This window comes from Echeneis naucrates, chromosome 6 (assembly GCF_900963305.1).
Source record: "Echeneis naucrates chromosome 6, fEcheNa1.1, whole genome shotgun sequence".
NCBI lineage: Eukaryota > Metazoa > Chordata > Actinopteri > Carangiformes > Echeneidae > Echeneis > Echeneis naucrates.
The window spans coordinates 15253969-15270954 of NC_042516.1; the positions used below are offsets into that span (position 1 = coordinate 15253969).

The 16986-nt window shown below is 43.0% G+C and overlaps 1 protein-coding gene across 1 annotated transcript; it reads left to right on the forward strand.

Annotated features, from left to right (window-relative positions):
* Positions 1 to 6453: 6453 nt before the first annotated feature.
* On the forward strand, positions 6454 to 11550 carry LOC115045448 (circadian-associated transcriptional repressor-like). Its single transcript, XM_029505125.1, has 6 exons — positions 6454 to 6562; positions 8221 to 8571; positions 8746 to 8821; positions 9181 to 9259; positions 9653 to 9833; positions 9954 to 11550. The coding sequence occupies exons 2-6, from the start codon at positions 8221 to 8223 to the stop codon at positions 10551 to 10553; spliced, it is 1287 nt and encodes a 428-aa protein (XP_029360985.1). The 5' UTR covers positions 6454 to 6562; the 3' UTR covers positions 10554 to 11550.
* The last annotated feature ends 5436 nt before the right edge of the window (positions 11551 to 16986 follow it).

The window sequence follows — 16986 nt, forward strand, 5'->3', positions numbered from 1 at the left end:
GAGAGGGGCCATCAGATGAAACAATGCACAGATTACAATGAGGGAGAAGGCAAATGTGTGACTAAAAGTGTTTCAGAATTCCTGCTGGGTGAGAGGAGGCTGCGTCGGTCTGAAGCTCACCTCATCTTATTTATCCTCCTTTACTGGTGAAGTAAATTTATATCACACTGCCTGGTACACTCTTTGTTACCAATTCAAGAGGCAGTTTCATTGAGCAGCTTTAGAGATTTTAAATTTCATTTTATACAGACGACAATGAACTTGAACTTTGAACATTTATTGGGGCCTAAAGATTTTTCACTCATCTAATTAGGACCAGTGAAACAGCAGTTTTTAATTCACAAGGTCATCTCTACTCACACGCATTGTTTATTTTCAGGTCCCATTTCAGCGGGCACAGTCGAGTGTCCTGTATTTAATCTGAGAATCATTTGAATAAAGTTATCAGTGCCTCATGTGGCACTACAAACGAAGCATACGATAAATAGATGCAATTGAGTCATTTTTATTTTTAATAAATGTGACAATTGTTATTACACTACAAAATAATAGTGGTAAAAGTATGAGTGATAAATTCAGTGTCAAAATAGTTTTACGTTTTCTGCTGATTATGTGATCTATTAATTCAGTTAATGACACAGCTTTAAATAATGACGTATGAAATTTGCTTTCAAATTTTCAGAAGGTTTACATATATACATTACACTGATTTTTGTTTTTCACCCACAGAGTCCTTTTTCCACCGATGCTGTTTTAAAATGTGACTGTAAATGTCAAGTGATGTTTTTGTGCAGTCCAGCTCTTTGTCACACTGTGTTCTGGCTATAGGTGAGTTTTTGGGGTTTCCCAGGTGTGTGGCAGCCAAGGTACCGTTGCATGTAAAGATATCATCCAGCTTTCTGGGAAAGAGGACAGAGACAGTGAGAAACTAAATCACGACCGCAAACAGGCCATAGGACACTAGAATGCTTTCTCATGACCCATATAAAACCAGGACACTAGACCTTCAAACACTTCAATGATAAAAGAGGCCTGTTGTTATTTTATGTTGTCCATCTGACCAACGATGATCTTGCTCCTCAAATTGAAATGAGGTTTTGCCTTTTCACAAAGTATTACACTATTTATGGGTTAGGATTATGTACCTAGCTGTGACCCCGTCCCCCAGACGGAAATGGATTGTTTTGCAGACAACTTTTGATTATGCATTTAGTTAAGTAGTTTTCAATGTACAGTATGACTCTATTTGAAAAGGTTACACAAAATGATCATACTTACTGATCATACACAATTTTTATTGAGTTGTTGCCTTTGTAACACAAGGGGGCGCTCTCTCCACGTGACATACTGGACTGATGCCTCATTTAGGAAATCCAGCCCAAAACGGAATTTACAGTGTGTCATTAATTTATTTTCATTGTAAAAAGGCAAAGATTGGTTTGTGAGCCAGTGTGATTCAGTCAGTGTTTCCATCCCCAGCAAACACACACACACACACACATACAACCCACCCCTTCCTATTTTCTTTTTTTTTTTTTTTTTATTTTAAGAGGATGGGGGGGTCATCAAAATTAGCTATGAATTCAGTGTTTTCAGGATGGTGTTCCCTTTAAAATCAATATTATATTTTCTGTATTTCTAATATTAGAAATAGTGTGTGAATTAATTTTGTCATTTGTAATGTAATTTTGTTTTTGTTTGTCTTTATAATACCATCTGAAGGATGATCAAGTTTAGATTGCAGTGAAACCCTTTCAGGTCTGGTCTAATTTGTCTCATAGGCAAAGTAAGGCACTAATGAAGTAGATGCAACATACTTCAGTATATTTAAATAATAAAAAAAAAGTTCACCTTTTTGTTGGTTCAGTCGTGCTTCAATAGGCATTTCCATAGGCTTTATATCATATTCTACAAGCTTTCTATCCCACAGCTTCTATAAGCAAGTCTGTTCATTCAGTAGGTTGTATCAGTTATTGGCTTCTATAAATTCATTATGGTAAAAAGACAACATTGTGTTGACATCAATACAAAAATGTACTTTTAATAGTCAACTGTTTTCAGACGCATGTACTCCACTACATCTTTCATTTGTATTGCAGTATTATTTGACCAGGAGTATCTCTACTTTAATCCAAGTACCAAGCTGAGTGGTCAGTCCACAGCTGTTCAAAGCTGACGAGTGTTTCTAACTAAAGTAACATCAGTGTTTCTGCAGTTCCATCTGTCTGCCTGCCTGTCTGCCTGTCTCTCTGTCTCTCAGTCTGTCTGTCTGCCTGTCTCTCTGCCTATCTCCCTCTTTGTCTGTCTCTGCCGGTTTGTCTGTCTCCCTCCCTCTCTGTCTACCTCTCTATCTGTCTCTCATTCTTCTTCTATGTCTGTCTCCCTGTCTGTCTTTCTTCCTCTCTATCTCTCTCCCTGTCTCTCTGTCTTCCTGTCTGTCTCTGGCTGCCTGCCTGCCTGCTTCTCTATCTGTCTCCCTGCCTCTCTGTCTGTCTCTCTCTCTGTCTCTCTGTCTTCCTCTCTGTCTCTGTCTGCCTGCCTGCCTCTCCATCTATCCTGCCTCTCTGTCTGTCTCTCTCTCTCTCTCTCTCTGTCTGTCCGTCTTCCTCTCTGTCTCTCTCTCTGTCTCTCTGTCTTCCTCTCCATCTATCCTGCCTCTCTGTCTGTCTCTCTCTCTCTCTCTGTCTCTCTCTCTCTCTCTGTCTCTCTGTCTTCCTCTCTGTCTCTCTGTCTGTCTGTCCGTCTTCCTCTCTGTCTCTCTGTCTTCCTCTCTGTCTGTCTCTCTCTCTCTCTGTCTCTCTGTCTTCCTCTCTGTCTCTCTGTCTGTCTGTCCGTCTTCCTCTCTGTCTGTCTGTCCGTCTTCCTCTCTGTCTCTCTGTCTGTCTCTCTGTCTTCCTCTCTATCTATCCTGCCTCTCTGTCTGTCTCTCTCTCTCTCTGTCTCTCTGTCTTCCTCTCTGTCTTCCTCTCTGTCTCTCTGTCTGTCTGTCCGTCTTCCTCTCTGTCTCTCTCTCTGTCTCTCTGTCTTCCTCTCTGTCTTCCACTCTGCCTGCCTGCCTCTCCGTCTATCCTGCCTCTCTGTCTGTCTCCCTGTCTCCCTGTCTGTCTTCCTCTCTGTCTGCCTGCCTGCCTGCCTCTCCATCTATCCTGCCTCTCTGTCTGTCTCCCTGTCTGTCTGTCTTCCTCTCTGTCTCTCTGTCTGTCTTCCTCTCTGCCTGTCTATCTGTTTCTCTCCATCCTTTCACACCGTGTGCAGCTCCGCTCAAACGTGAAGCCTTTGAGCCAAATTATGCAACAGCAATAACCTTCGCCGGCCTCGCATTGGTTGCTGAACCTTCCACAGAGAGGCGGGGTTAGAATATGTCCCTACGCCATTGGCGACGTCTTCGTGAGGGGCGTGTCCTTTGATTTCATTCACAAATCTACCAGCGGAGCGCCTCTCAACATGTGAAGATCCCGGTGTTTATATTGTTCAACACATGTCTTCTCTCAGCAAATGTGAGCAGAGAGAGACGTTTCAGCTTTGGCGGAAATATGGAGCTGGTCTGGTTTTCAATTCACGCCTGTTTATATAAACTACTCATGCTTGTAGTCATTTATTGTCATATTATATGTCAACATTAGTCACACTATGATACAACTATTTAGAGTGTGGCTACATCTATAATATCTGATGAGACACTTATAAAAAGTACTATTCTTTCAGTGCCTATTCAGAATCTATCAGTTAGACTGTTCCAAAATAAGTGATGACTTTGTGATGGGTTCTTTCAAGCCAAGTTGTTAATGCTTTAAATTGGGGAAAAAGGAGAAATGTTGCTGTTCATCGTGCCCTACATCAACGGCACTGTCTGGGCACGCAGGTATTTGTAGTCTCAGCTTCACGATTTCTTCGTGTTGATTTGTCAAATTGTTCATGAACATAAATTCCTCTCAACGTCAAAGAGGGTGGAGAAAGACAGACAGACAGACAGACAGACAGGCTGGCAGACAGGTGCAGTGCAGAGAGGACACACCAGTAATGAGTAATTGTTTCCCAGATGTCCTGGTTTCCAGGTGAAACAAGAGATGTTGCCTGGCCTCTGCAAGGAGAGTGGGGAGACCGTTTACAGCTAAGTCTCTCTTTAGGCCTCTGTCTTCCCTCAGGGAGATCCAATATCTGTTTTGGTGTCTGGCTCTCCACACCAACTTGTGTGTTTGTCCTCACAGAAACTTGTTTTCACGACCTGAATACCTGTGTGCTCCAACATTGACTCTAAGGTAAAGTAATACTAATGTTATTAGATTCCATATGACTAAATATACTCTCAGTTATCTTGATCTAGCTGACATAAAACAGATCTAGCTGACATCTAGCTTACATAAAACACAAGATTATATGCAGCATTGGCCATCACATCATCTGAGGACACAAGCTTCAGCAGAAGATCAACAAATCCTTTATGCTGTATTTCCCACTCTAGAAGCAGCATATCAGATTTTACTCCACATGTGCATAGCTCAATGTTAGCCTGAAGTAACCTACCTGATGATGGCTGTATTTGCGACAATAGTTTTCCATTTGACACACTACACTTTGACCCACTACACTGGCAAACACAACAGCCACGAACTTAGGCTTAACATGGCCATTTCTATTGGATTCTTGAGCGTGTCAATACGTAGGACAATAATGAGAAAATGATGGAGGGAGAAAAACACATACAGCAGGTGGGGGATGGGACTTAGGGGGAAGGGAGATGGAAACGTTGGGGGTGGGTTTTAGCTCTCATGAACTCAGAAGAGGTTCATTGGGTTCATGTGCCGCAGAGGAATGCTGTTGGGGATGGAAAGCTTCTCTTTTTTTCAGTTGACCTGGTCTCCTTTACGTATGCACAAACAGAAACCTTTTCCTTGGTTTACTATTACCAAAGGTTAACCATTATAGTATGCAGACAACAAGAGAGGGCAGTCGTCTCACCTGGTGTTAAAGTTCCTAAGTGATTGTACATAGTTACAATACTCGAAGATAGGTATTGTCAATCAAACAAGGTCAGAGCTTATAGTGTGCGTGTTGAGGAGGAGGGTCAGTGAGTTCATGTGTATGTTGTATGCATAGTGGGGGAAGGGTGGGCCCTTCATCCCTGCCTGTAACATGTAAAGTGCTTAAGGGCAGCTACCACTCCAAATGCTCCAACCTGGAATTTCACACCTAAAAATACCAGTAAAAGCCAGTGTAATAACTGACCTGCACTTTAAGTCCCATGGGCGGAGAAAATACAGATATATCTGATGGGTGGGGGACAGATGATGTGTGTATGTGTGGTCTATACCCTATGGTACACTGCGCTGCATGTCTCAAGAGCAGGTCACTGAGTTCACATTTTGTAGTAACCCAGAGCAAAGAAGGAGGCTTGCTCCTTCTTTGCTACATAAGTCATGGAGCAAGAAACTGATTTGCTACATTCTGGTCAAATGTCCATCTCATTTGATGTGTTATTGGTGTCAGTTTAACAAAAAGTCACCATAGCACAAAGTAAATAAATACATCCATGCAAATTTCTCTAAAATATGTTAAAGCCATAAAGCCCGCTTTTTATTAAGAAGCTTAACAAAAAAAAAACTTAACAGAACCGAATATTACACATAAAATAACAAGATATTCACTACCAAGTCCAAAAAAGTGACAAAAAAATAATACATTTTAGAAAACAGTTATATTATTCTGGATACTTCAGATGGAGTCGACAAGTTATGTTGGGGAAAAAGGTTGGCTCCTTCCTCTAAATGTTGCATAACCCCAGACATTTAAAAATTTCTCCTCCTCTTGTTATCGGAAATATCACATCTTATGGGTATTATTATAAAAGGTTACAGTTGAAGCCGAGGACTGACTTTACTCTTCAGAAGCCTCATTAAATCGAAGGCACCGGGAGCCCATTTATTTGCCCCTTCTTCCTCCCATCGTCCCCACCGGCAGCTATGATTTCTGGTGTTTTTTTTAATTAAAACAATTAAAACATCATATCAGTACGATCGGGGCTCGATTGCATGAGGTTTTTTAGTTTACGGCGCGTTCACGGGATGCGCGTGTTTTTATATTTAGGGTGTGAGGGGGCGGGGCCGGATGCGCAGCACCTACAGAGAGTCTCTCGTGCTGCCCGGCGCTGAACGGAGTGCGTGCATGTGTTTACAGCAGTTAGCGGTAGTAGCGCGGCCCCGCCCGACGCCGCGCACACGGACTACACATGAGTGGGCGGGGCCGTGAGTGCCGCGGCCGCTGTCCAATCAGCGCCCAGTTGGGCAATCACTGGCTGGACGGGTCGACCAATGGCGCGCGCCGCCGCAGGGCCAGCAGCCAATGGGATGTGCGTAAAACGTGGGCACGTGGATCCGCGCACATGTTGACGCTCGTAAAGTGACGAGAGAAAGAGAGAGCAAAGACACACCGATGAGCGGCCGGGCGGAGCGATGCAGCTCCGGAGACGGACCGAGAACTGACGGCTCCGTCCTTTGGAAGTCCGGCACAGACACCACCAGGCTACTTTCGGATAGCGGCGTTTTTTTTCCTCACAAAACCGAAGGTGGGTATTTTTGTTGTTGTTATTGTTGTTGTCTGCAGCGTTTCCCGAAGTTCGCAGGGCAGCCTAAAGGAATTTCCTGTCCCGCTACATCCTGTGTGGCCACCCGGCACAAATTATTGATAAAGCCAAGAGCATTTTTTTCCTTTCATAGATCTGAATGCCAACCATTTATTTATAGGAAGTGGGATAACTATTGCATTTTAATTATGTGCGACTTTTAGATCGCCAGAACAATCACAGTTCATCTCACAATTGCTATTTGCTTTGTCGGCATGCCACCCGGGCGGACTACACACATCCTGAATGATGGTGGCTTGGCCTCCACTGTACAGGGATTTAGTGTTTACTGCTGGCTGTCAGCTCCTGCTGTGGGCATCGTGATGCGCAGACAGGCAGTCAGCACCTGACACGCAGCCTACCTGTCCGATGCACCACCCCAGCTCGTCTCCATCATCCCAGTCCCAGTCACCACGGGCTGGGGACCAGATCAGAGAGAGCGTGGAGGAAAAAAAAGAAAAGAAATTCAGATACTGTGTTTTTTCACTGCTACGTGATATTTGGTTTTCAGGGGAAGCAATCAGCCGGAAGGGAAAGCAGCCATGGCACACACATTAAATGTGAATGGCAATGCATGTGTGGCATTTGTCTGCTAGAAAAGCTGAACAAAATGGGTTAGAGCCTCCTACACTCCTGAAATTGAGGCAAAGAGTGGATTCTGAATGATTTTTGCTCTTTTGTGTCTGTGTGGGTGCTTCAAAAAAAGAATGTGGAGTTAAGATTATAATTTTGTCACATTGATAAAATTAGTGTTAGAATGTGTAGCAGCTGAGATGCTCCTGACCCCTGGAATTTTCCCCGCTGTGTGTTGGAGGGATCAGAGATCAGCAGGCACTCAGAGGTGAGAGAGAGAGAGAGAAAGGAAAAGAGAGGTGAAAGAAGGGCACATGGCCAGAGATACAAGATCTAAAATGTGATGGCTGGTCTGTGGAAGAGGAGAGGAAGAGGAGCTCTGGGTTTGTGTGTGTGCGTGTGCGTACGCACGCATAATGAACAGGATGAGCTGAAGGAAGAGCAGAGAGAGATGAGAGGCATACAGAAACGCAGCCGGAGAGGGAAGAGAGAGGTTTGTGTGTGTGTGTGTGTGTGTGAGAATCCAAGGGGGGGATGGAGAGCGAGCCCGAGACAGAGAGGAGGGGCTAGAGAGAGCACTGGAGGCAAAGGGAGGGAGAGAGAGCGAGAGAGAGACTGCCTATTCTGATTTCACTACTCTACAATCTCCCATCCCCCTCACATTTAACTCCTCTCCTGCCTCCAATCTCCTCAATGGGAGCCAGACATGCACTACCATTGTGTGCCTACTGCCTAGCCCCAGTCCCCCTCTGCACCATGTTAAACTAGGGCACTGGTTTACCCACCATTTTGAGTAATTGTAGTTTTTGGAGAGGGAAGTGTTTTCGCAATGTTTATATTGCCAAATGGAAAGCAGTTTGTTTGTTTCATCATTTTTGAAAATGTGCTGTCTCTGTTCAGGTGCCCCGTATCTTCCTGTAAATATATGCTTGTTTTGATAGTTCAATCAAACAATTTCTTTGTCTCCTTTAAAGCTAAATTGACCGTCATACTATCTCAACCCCTCTCCTTCTGCTGGTCTAACACAGATGCAGTCCCAGGGTAGCACGTCCTCTCAGCCCTCTTTTGATTCTCTGAGCTCCAGTGACAGCCTCGTGTTCAGCGACTCAGAGCAGGTGGAGGACGACACCGACGTCTTCCTGACAGACAGCTCATCCTCCGTCCTTATTGGCGAGGCGGGTAGGCCTACAGGCAATGGAGACAGGGGATCAGATAGTCCCGGGTCCCAGTGGGCGTGCGACGGCTTTACCGATAAAGAGGAAGAGGAGGAGTCATACAGGTTGGAGAGTGGTGGCTCAGCGGCTCACATCAGCTTGGGTGAGACACGACCTACAAGCTGCATCCCCAAATCAGAGGGAGATCTGCTGTTTGCTCAAAAGGTAAGAGACTAGTCACAGTGAAGGGACTGGAAAAATAGAGTGAGTGATGTGGAGAGGGATGGCAGAGCAACATCTGCATGTGTATAAAAACAAGCCCAGAAGACAGAAAAATTCAGCCAGAAAGTCCAAACCCAAACTCAGTAGTGATCTATCTTCTCTTTCTCGTCCCCTCAGTGTGCTGAGCTGCAGGGTTTTGTCAGGCCCCTGCTGGAGCTGCTGAATGGACTGAAGAGGGGTCGATTTGACCGTGGTAAGCACCTTTACTGTACATCATTACCTCCAGACGAGCATATGTGCAGGCTGGCAACTAAACGTGTAGATGCTGAACACACGTTTGTACGATCTGAGTGGCCTCCATCCAGTGCAATAGAGCATGTGTTCTTTTGTGCAGCAGTCAGTATTGACGCCGCCTATTGATGTAGTTCAAAGTGCAGCATGTGTGAAACGACAGTCTTCTAGCTGACTCATCAGCTCTCTGGAGTTTATTGATATCACAAATGAAAGTGGTGTGTGTGAGATATTGTGAATGTCTAAATTTGCAGATGTTTTCTGTAACTGCCAAGTCTCAGACTGTACATGGCTAATTGAAGGAATATGTTTAATTGACAGGTTTGACTAGTTTCCAGCAGAGCGTCGCCATGGATCGAATCCAGAGGATTATAGGGGTTTTACAGAGACCCAACAGTGGGTGAGATGTCTCCCATATTGTCCCACCATCCATCCTTAGAGATTCTAAGAATCTGTTCTCATCTCATCTTGCCCCTCTACCAATGGACACAAGATCTAAGTTTGAATTTTTATTATCAAATTGTAGCTATAAAAAAAGGGAGCAGTGTTGTAGTTTCTGTTTCAAGTCTGATCTCCTGTTCCATGTTTTATTGAGCAGTCCTACAGGTAGGTAGAGTTACAGCATTCACTGGCAGTGCAGAGAAACACCTAACTTTGGAGCACATTTCATCTAAATCTGTACAGACAAGCATAAAATATATCCAGATGTTCTCTTGTGTAGTAACACAAGTACTTCACCATCTGTTTCTTGCTTTATATTTATATCTCCCTTTTCACTATTTTATGTTTCTAGGGAAAAGTATCTGAACACTCTGCTCCAGGTGGAGATGATGCTAAAGCTTTGGTTTCCTCAGATCCCCACTCAGCCTGTCTCTGCAGCCTCCAGCGGCACCACCTCTGTCCGGTCCCTTCAAGACACTTCCAGCTCCACCCCGCCACACAAGCACAGGGATCAGTTACATATTCCTGTCAAGGTGAGAACACACACATTCCTAAATGTGCAAGAGCCCACTTGTGCATGCATAAACAAACTCACTACAACCAACCACAAGTTCTGTGTTCACTTTCAAACTACTGTCCTGTTGATTTTCCAGAAGCGGAGGCTCAGCTGGACAGGCGCAGATGCTTCCACACCTTCTGGGGTGCTCCTCAAGTGCCCTCGAATGAGAGAAGAGGACAAAAGGTTGAAACAAGACCAAGACGAAAGGGACAACCTTCCTCCTACATCACTGGCATCTGATGCCCATCAAAATTCACCAGACGTGGCCGGTAACTGCCAGCTAAATGAGGACACAACGGGAAAAGACAGTGATGGCGAAGAACTAGGCAAATTATCAAATTACAAAGCCAGTCAAAGCTCTGAGCCAAGCCTGACGTGGGTTCACGTTGCCCCTATCCTTTCCCCACGAAAGTCCTGCCCAACCGCGACAGGTAACAATGAAAACCAGCCTGTCACTGCCATCACCACACCCAGCAGGAGGGGGAGCCCTGCGACACAAGACAGCTCCATCTCTTCTACTACGTCTTACAAAAACCCCAAAAATTTGAAGAAGCCAATCCGGTGCCAAAGCCAGCCTGTTGCTGGACAACAGAGTGAGAGTGGGACCACCAAGGCCTGTCAGGGTGAAAGCCAATCTTCCCACGTCACACTTAAGCCTTTGCCCAGGGTGTGCCCAACCCCCTTGGAGACCTGATGCAGAGAACAAGCAAAGAGCTGGCAGCTTCGCTTTGTTATACCACCGAGCTAACAGCTGCTGTGAGAGGAAGAAGGGAAGAGGCCAAATGCCTGTCATTACAGATACATTAAAGAGAGGAAGGAAATGTAGGTGCATAGATGCTGAAGACGAATGATAGATGACACACAACCCCTAATCAACATCCCAACTAAACCAGTTATTTCAAATAGCAGCATATAATGTATTTCAATAATTGAAATCTTGACACTTGATAATCATAATCCCATTAAAACTGGCACAAAGGTGGTTGTGGTTAAGGCAGATAGGAAAGAACATCTGAACAGCCATTTAAAGGTTATTGAGTTAATGACCAAGAGGAGGGATTTGGAAAAAGTTCAACAAGCAAATGGTAGTTCCTCCTCAGCATGAAAACAATCAATATACCATATAAATAGATGACTGCTCCTTTACACATCCAACTTTAGGGTGATGCTTAATCAGAAAAATCTAAAACGCTAAGTTTTGCTTGGTGAGGTAACTCCAGTGAGGATGCAATCCAGAGTGAGGAACACAAAGTGAGCTGAATCTGATTCTAGTCTTAAGGCAGAGGGACATGTGGACTCACTTGTAGATAGAACTGAGGTGTGTGGCCTGCAGAGGAGAAATGACATTGGAGTCATTTGAAAATCTTAGTTAGTGAAGTGAGAAATACAGTGTACAGAACACAGCATTGTACTGTATGTGTGGCGTCTAGGAGTCATTGGACACTTGTGGAAAAAAAACGATGTCATCAACTCAAGAATGTAATCCAAGAACTGTTCGGGCACTTGGCTGGCAGACTGATGGGAAGGTATCGAGAGAGGAGTGACATCACAGCAATCAGACGTCACATCACCTTTCTTCTTATCCGAATGCAAACTGATCGCTAATCAGTGTCGTGAAAGTTCAAGGCAGGAGTTAAAAACAGACCAGCCAGAGGAAAAACAAGGACCACTGAAGGACAAATGGCTCAGAGACCCACACTTAATTTATTCATGTGTTGATCTGACACTGCTTTTATTTATTGTTTGTATTTATTTATTGGGCAGCTGACTAATGCCTCCTGTGCGCTTGCATAGATTGGCCTACAGTTCTTTTTGGTTGTTTTTTTTTTTTTTTTTGTTTGTTTGTTTTGAGGCAATAGGGAAGAAGCTGTTGACTGTTTGTGGTTTTTATTGCTATCATGAGGAAAAAAAAAACAAAGGAAGTGAAATCTTGTGATTTGACTATTGGACTACTGTGCCTTTTTACAAAATAGGATGTGTTCAGAAAGAGCATCGAGGGCTTTCAGTGCACTCATACTTCATTTAGATTGTTTGCTTGTATTTTACACAAACCAAGTACACATTCAGTCATAAAAGCTGACACGTAGTCATTTTCATCTCACTTCTGAGGTCGCACACAGAATCAAAACCAACAGTTTCATCATATTTCTACTGATTAATAACCAATGTCCAGTTCTGCTACTCTGATATCTACAGTTAATCCAAACTGCCCAGATCAGCGTTTACACACACACACCAACAACAGTAGCTACTATTTATCATGTAATGTTAAAGTTTGGCCTTATTTTGGGGCTTTTCTTTTGGTTTGGCTCAATAGAGGAACAGACTGAAATACATTCATTGCCAGTGCTCTTGAAAACTTGAAAATAACAGAAACTATAAATGTAACCCTATACTGCTGCTGCTGTTATTCTAATTCCAGTTCTGATTTAGACGTTTGATACGAAGCTCTCTCCTTATTTGGAAATCAGCTCACGGTATTCTTATAAGTGGAAGAGAGCATTTAATGATGTTATTGGATTTACCTATATTGCAAAAGAATTGTAAATATTTAGACTGATGTATTTTTACATTGGTATGAGTGGTACATATGTTATTTACATCAACTGGAGAGGAGGGCATCCCTGCACCAGACCTCTTCCAAAAAAGCACCACACGTGAACACAGATCCACTGGCAGCCTCCATGCTACTGCCTATGTTTTCGGAGTACGGTGTGTACAACCCTTCAGTCACAGAGCCAGAATCAGACTATTCTGCCCCATTCTATCTACAAGCATGAGAGCGAGATGCTCCAGACGCTGATTCTTGATCAGAGGCTGGGGGGTGTCTCTCACCAAACTCCTGTTTTTATAAACGGTTGTGATAACACAGACAAACCAATTGCACTTATTTTTCATGGTTTATGTCTTTTTTCATGTATGTTTTCTACTGCAGCGACCAACAACTGCTGACTGGTCAAAAACAATATGTTTATTTTGGCTGCCTTTTTCTTCTTACATTATAAAGCTGATGTAGTTCCCCCCTCGTCTCCCCTCCCCCATTCTGCTGCATACGTCTGCTCCTGCCTTCCCCCCCACCTCCCTCATCCCCATTAGTATCTTTTCTGTCTAAACTAAACTCTGTCTTTCTCTCACCCCATCTTTACATTATATTACTCTTCTGGCTACTTTTTCAATAATGATACAAAAGGAAGAAATCTTTTAATAAATGACAAATTTTTTGAAAGCCGAACCTTTTGCCTGTATTTTGTGAATATTTTTACGTATTCTTGAGCTCATACATATCCTCATTGCTATGAAATGATGAAATTGTGCCATTGGGGCTGATTTTGGAGAGCAGGTTTCAAAAAACAGATGTGTGACTCAATGGGGTGCAGATTTAGTAGACTGAACATTTTGAAGTGTGAGTGTGTGGGTGGGGTTGGTGATGAAGGGAGCAAGGATAGAAGGAGGGGCGCCAGGGTGTGAGACTACAGCCTTGGTAATCTGACTGGCAGTAGTGGGGGGGCTGGCTGATCCCCTAACCAGCTGCTACTACAGAGCCCAAACACCATTGTAGCTTATATGTATATTCATGTGGGACGGCTGTTTATTTTGGTGATACTAAGGTGAGTAAATGTGTTTTACAGGCAGCAGAGAAGAACCCAGCGTGGTTGTGTCTGTGATGTGTTCCAGGTGCTGGAGTAAAGAATCAAACACGAGCTGCTTCAACCTGATTTCTGCTTTCAGTCAGTGGTGAAAAAGATGAAAGGCTGAAAGTCAAACATTACCTAGGCTCCTGTAAAAGTTTATTAAACTACATAAATACAAGGCTGGAGTTGTATTTTCCGTTGATGACACAGAATGTGTCATTGCAATATGATCAAAAAAACAACAAAAATGACATACTAACTCATATATAAGTGTCACCTGTTGGGGTTGATGATCATCAATCAATTTGTTGTTTAGTACAGCAATTTTATTAACTGTAAAAATGTATCTAGCATAATCTAGCATGATCTAAAACAAAAAAATTGTAAAAAAAAAAAAAAAAAAAAAAAAAAAAAGGCCCATCGCAATTTCTGAGCCCATTTTCTCTCCACTCTGGAAACGGATCCATGGACACATGGGCAGGAGAGGGACATATTTTAAGAGGGTGTGGTTTGATTTCTCTCCCTTCAAATGGGATGAAATCCGCCATGCTGCATGTACACATTCACAGACAAATATAACCAGACTTAAAAACACAGATGCACACGCGTGTGCCCCTCCCCGCTCCACACTCTGACACACTGACTGGCTGATTTTGTGATGGGCCTGTCTGTGACACACAGTGCTACACTACAACAACAGAGACTGCTCTCCTTCCTTCCTCCCCTCTGTCTCCCTCCCCCTCGGCCCCCCCTTGTATCCATGCAGTTTTTAGCAGAGAAGCCCTTGCCCTCCCCCACTCCCCCCTTTTCTCCTCTGAAGGATGACAGTGAGGGGCAAGAGGAAAAGGATGGGAAGAGGATATGCGAATGGTACAGGGAGGAGACAGAGCCTCAATTGAGTTTTGGGGAGCATGAAGGACGTTTGATGTTTTTAATAACAAAAAACGGCACTTGTGTTCAGGTGAACTGGGTTGAAAGTGTTTTTCTCTTTGCTTTCTACAATTTGATTTTGAAAAAAGTTTCATCTATCCAGAGCATAACAAACTGCTGTATTCCACAAAAGTCTACATTTTTTAGCCAGTATTTAGTGAAACCTAAAAAAATATCTCTGTGATTGTATCACAGCAGCACTCAGTTGTTTTCACTTTGACGTATCCAACAAGCATGTGTTGGATTAATTGAGCATGTGTGTTCGTGCATCAATAGGATTGTACATAATTAACTTACTGCCCCTCTTATCCCTTGTTGTGTGGGTTTTAATTTAGGATCCAGAACCCACTGTTGGTTTGAACAAGTTAAAGATTTCAGGGTGTCTGTCCGGCTGCCTGCTGCATGCGCTGTGTCTGTAATGAAGGCAATGACACAATGAGGTACTTATTCGCTTATTCCAAAATCCCCTCCCCCATAATTCACTCACAGCTCTCCAGTAAAACTCACGTGAAGTGAAACCACACTGACTTTACACCTACACACAAATGCAAAGACATGATTGGAGCGCACACTCACACGCATTCTCTTACTCACCCCAAGTCCTCAGGGGGGTTTAGTGCAGACCAGTCCCAAAACCGCCCCAATGCTCATTAAATTTGCACAGTGGGCAGCCCTGCAATGGAAATCAGCTATTTCTAAGTAATCTCTGCATTGCTAGAGCTCACAGCAATGACGGGCCTCCAAGTGCAGGGTTAAAGACACTGCACTGCTCACCATCTGTGGTCTCCTTTACCATGATGTCACCAACGGGGGACATGGTAAAGACGACAAGGACTATATTATCAAGGACACACGTGTATCCCGTGACATTGTGTGATATTTGGGGGACGCCCGAGCTACAGGCAAATAACACCCTCATCAGTTTCTTTGGCCTCAATGTGTTCGAGAGTTTGCTGGTGATGATGGCATCTTACACAATTTCTCCATTATTCAAACATAGTGAGTGAGGGAATCACCAGATAGAATACACCAAGGACAGAAAAAAGAGAGGTGTGTGTGAAGGAGGCCGAAGTGGCAACCGGAGTAGGTTATGAATGAGAAAAAAATTAACAAATCCTTGCGCCCTTAGTAGACAACTTGGGATTTAGTACATAAACGTGCACTCATACTGACACACACAGTGAAGTCCTGTGTGAAGGCAAGACAGCAGAGTCCCCTGAGATTGCATCTTCCAACATGATTTACAGCCCCTGTCAGATACGATGAAATAAAAGTGGGTCAGTATGATGAAATATACCATAACCACACACTTGATGAATCCAAAAAGCTATTGAAAGTACATGGGGGATATCTGAACTGAAAGATAAATTATGCTATTACGTAATATTTTTATCAGAGCAACAATGCATATTAAAACCCTCAGCTGACATCACGTGGTGTGAAAAGAGATGCATGTGAAAGACTCAACAGTTAGTGTTAAGTATTATCTGCAAACTTGGCATTGCAGTAATATAATAAATTAAGAAATACAACTCTACAACACACAGCCTTGTGGTTAGGATGCTTGTTTTGTTATGTGTGTGTGTGAGAGAGAGAGGGAGAAAGAGACTGTGTGTGTTTTGTTTTTGTGACTGTAGTTGTATAGAAATATATGTGGTATTGTCATATGATGTGCTGGGGTGTCATTACATAATAGAAATGGGTGGGTATGTGGTGGTGTTGGGGGGCAGGGGGAGAATCCAGGTGGTGGTGGTAGGCATGTGAGTCAAAGTGGGTGTTTGCGTTGTTTACTGGCTCACTGCTCATTTGATTACAACCAGATTAAAGCATTACCCTTTTAAATGTCATGCATATTTTAAATCAGGTTGTTTTATCAAAATAAAGGTCAAAATTGGAGTGAGAATTATGCAACAGACACATCAGATTTATACATTCATCATGCAAATAGCTGCTGATTGTGGGTTGATGCTATTAATTAATCTTATTAGTGATCAGCAGAAAAATACCTGAGTGCAATTTAAGAATATTCTATATCATTGTGAATTAAATCTTTTTTATGATAGATGGGAAAAAATATTGTGACTACAATTATATAAAGAAAATGTCCATATTCAAGAATGTATAACAAGTGATAGTTCAAATTTTTGAATGAACCGTTTTAGCTCTTAGCTAAGCTCTTAGATTCAAGAATATTTGCAAACATGCAAGTACACTGGCAGTGAAATGAATGGTGACGAGTACGACTGTGCAAGGATAGAAAACATTTTAAATAAGAATATAAAATATGAATGACTATGGTGACTATGACTATTATCTTATACACAGAAGGTATAAAAATAAACAAAAACCCATCGTCAACTGGGAAAGTTTCTGTAAATCAAAAGAATAATCTGAGAAAATATAAAGACAGATTAATGAAACAACTGTCAACGACAGTCATATTACTTACTTATTTACACAATATTGACTTTAGTCTCTTTCCTTATGGTGTTTTGGTTTTGCACATAGAACAAAAAGGCCGCAGAATGAACTGGATGCAGTGTTGTGCTTCTATACACAAAAATG

Excerpts from the sequence above, each read along its gene's own strand:
- LOC115045448 (XM_029505125.1), top strand. The coding sequence starts at position 8,221 with ATGCAGTCCCAGGGTAGCACGTCCTCTCAGCCCTCTTTTGATTCTCTG. Across the intron at positions 8,572-8,745 it reads ATCTGCTGTTTGCTCAAAAG|TGTGCTGAGCTGCAGGGTTT; the intron begins GTAAGAGACTAG and ends TCGTCCCCTCAG. Across the intron at positions 8,822-9,180 it reads GAGGGGTCGATTTGACCGTG|GTTTGACTAGTTTCCAGCAG; the intron begins GTAAGCACCTTT and ends TTTAATTGACAG.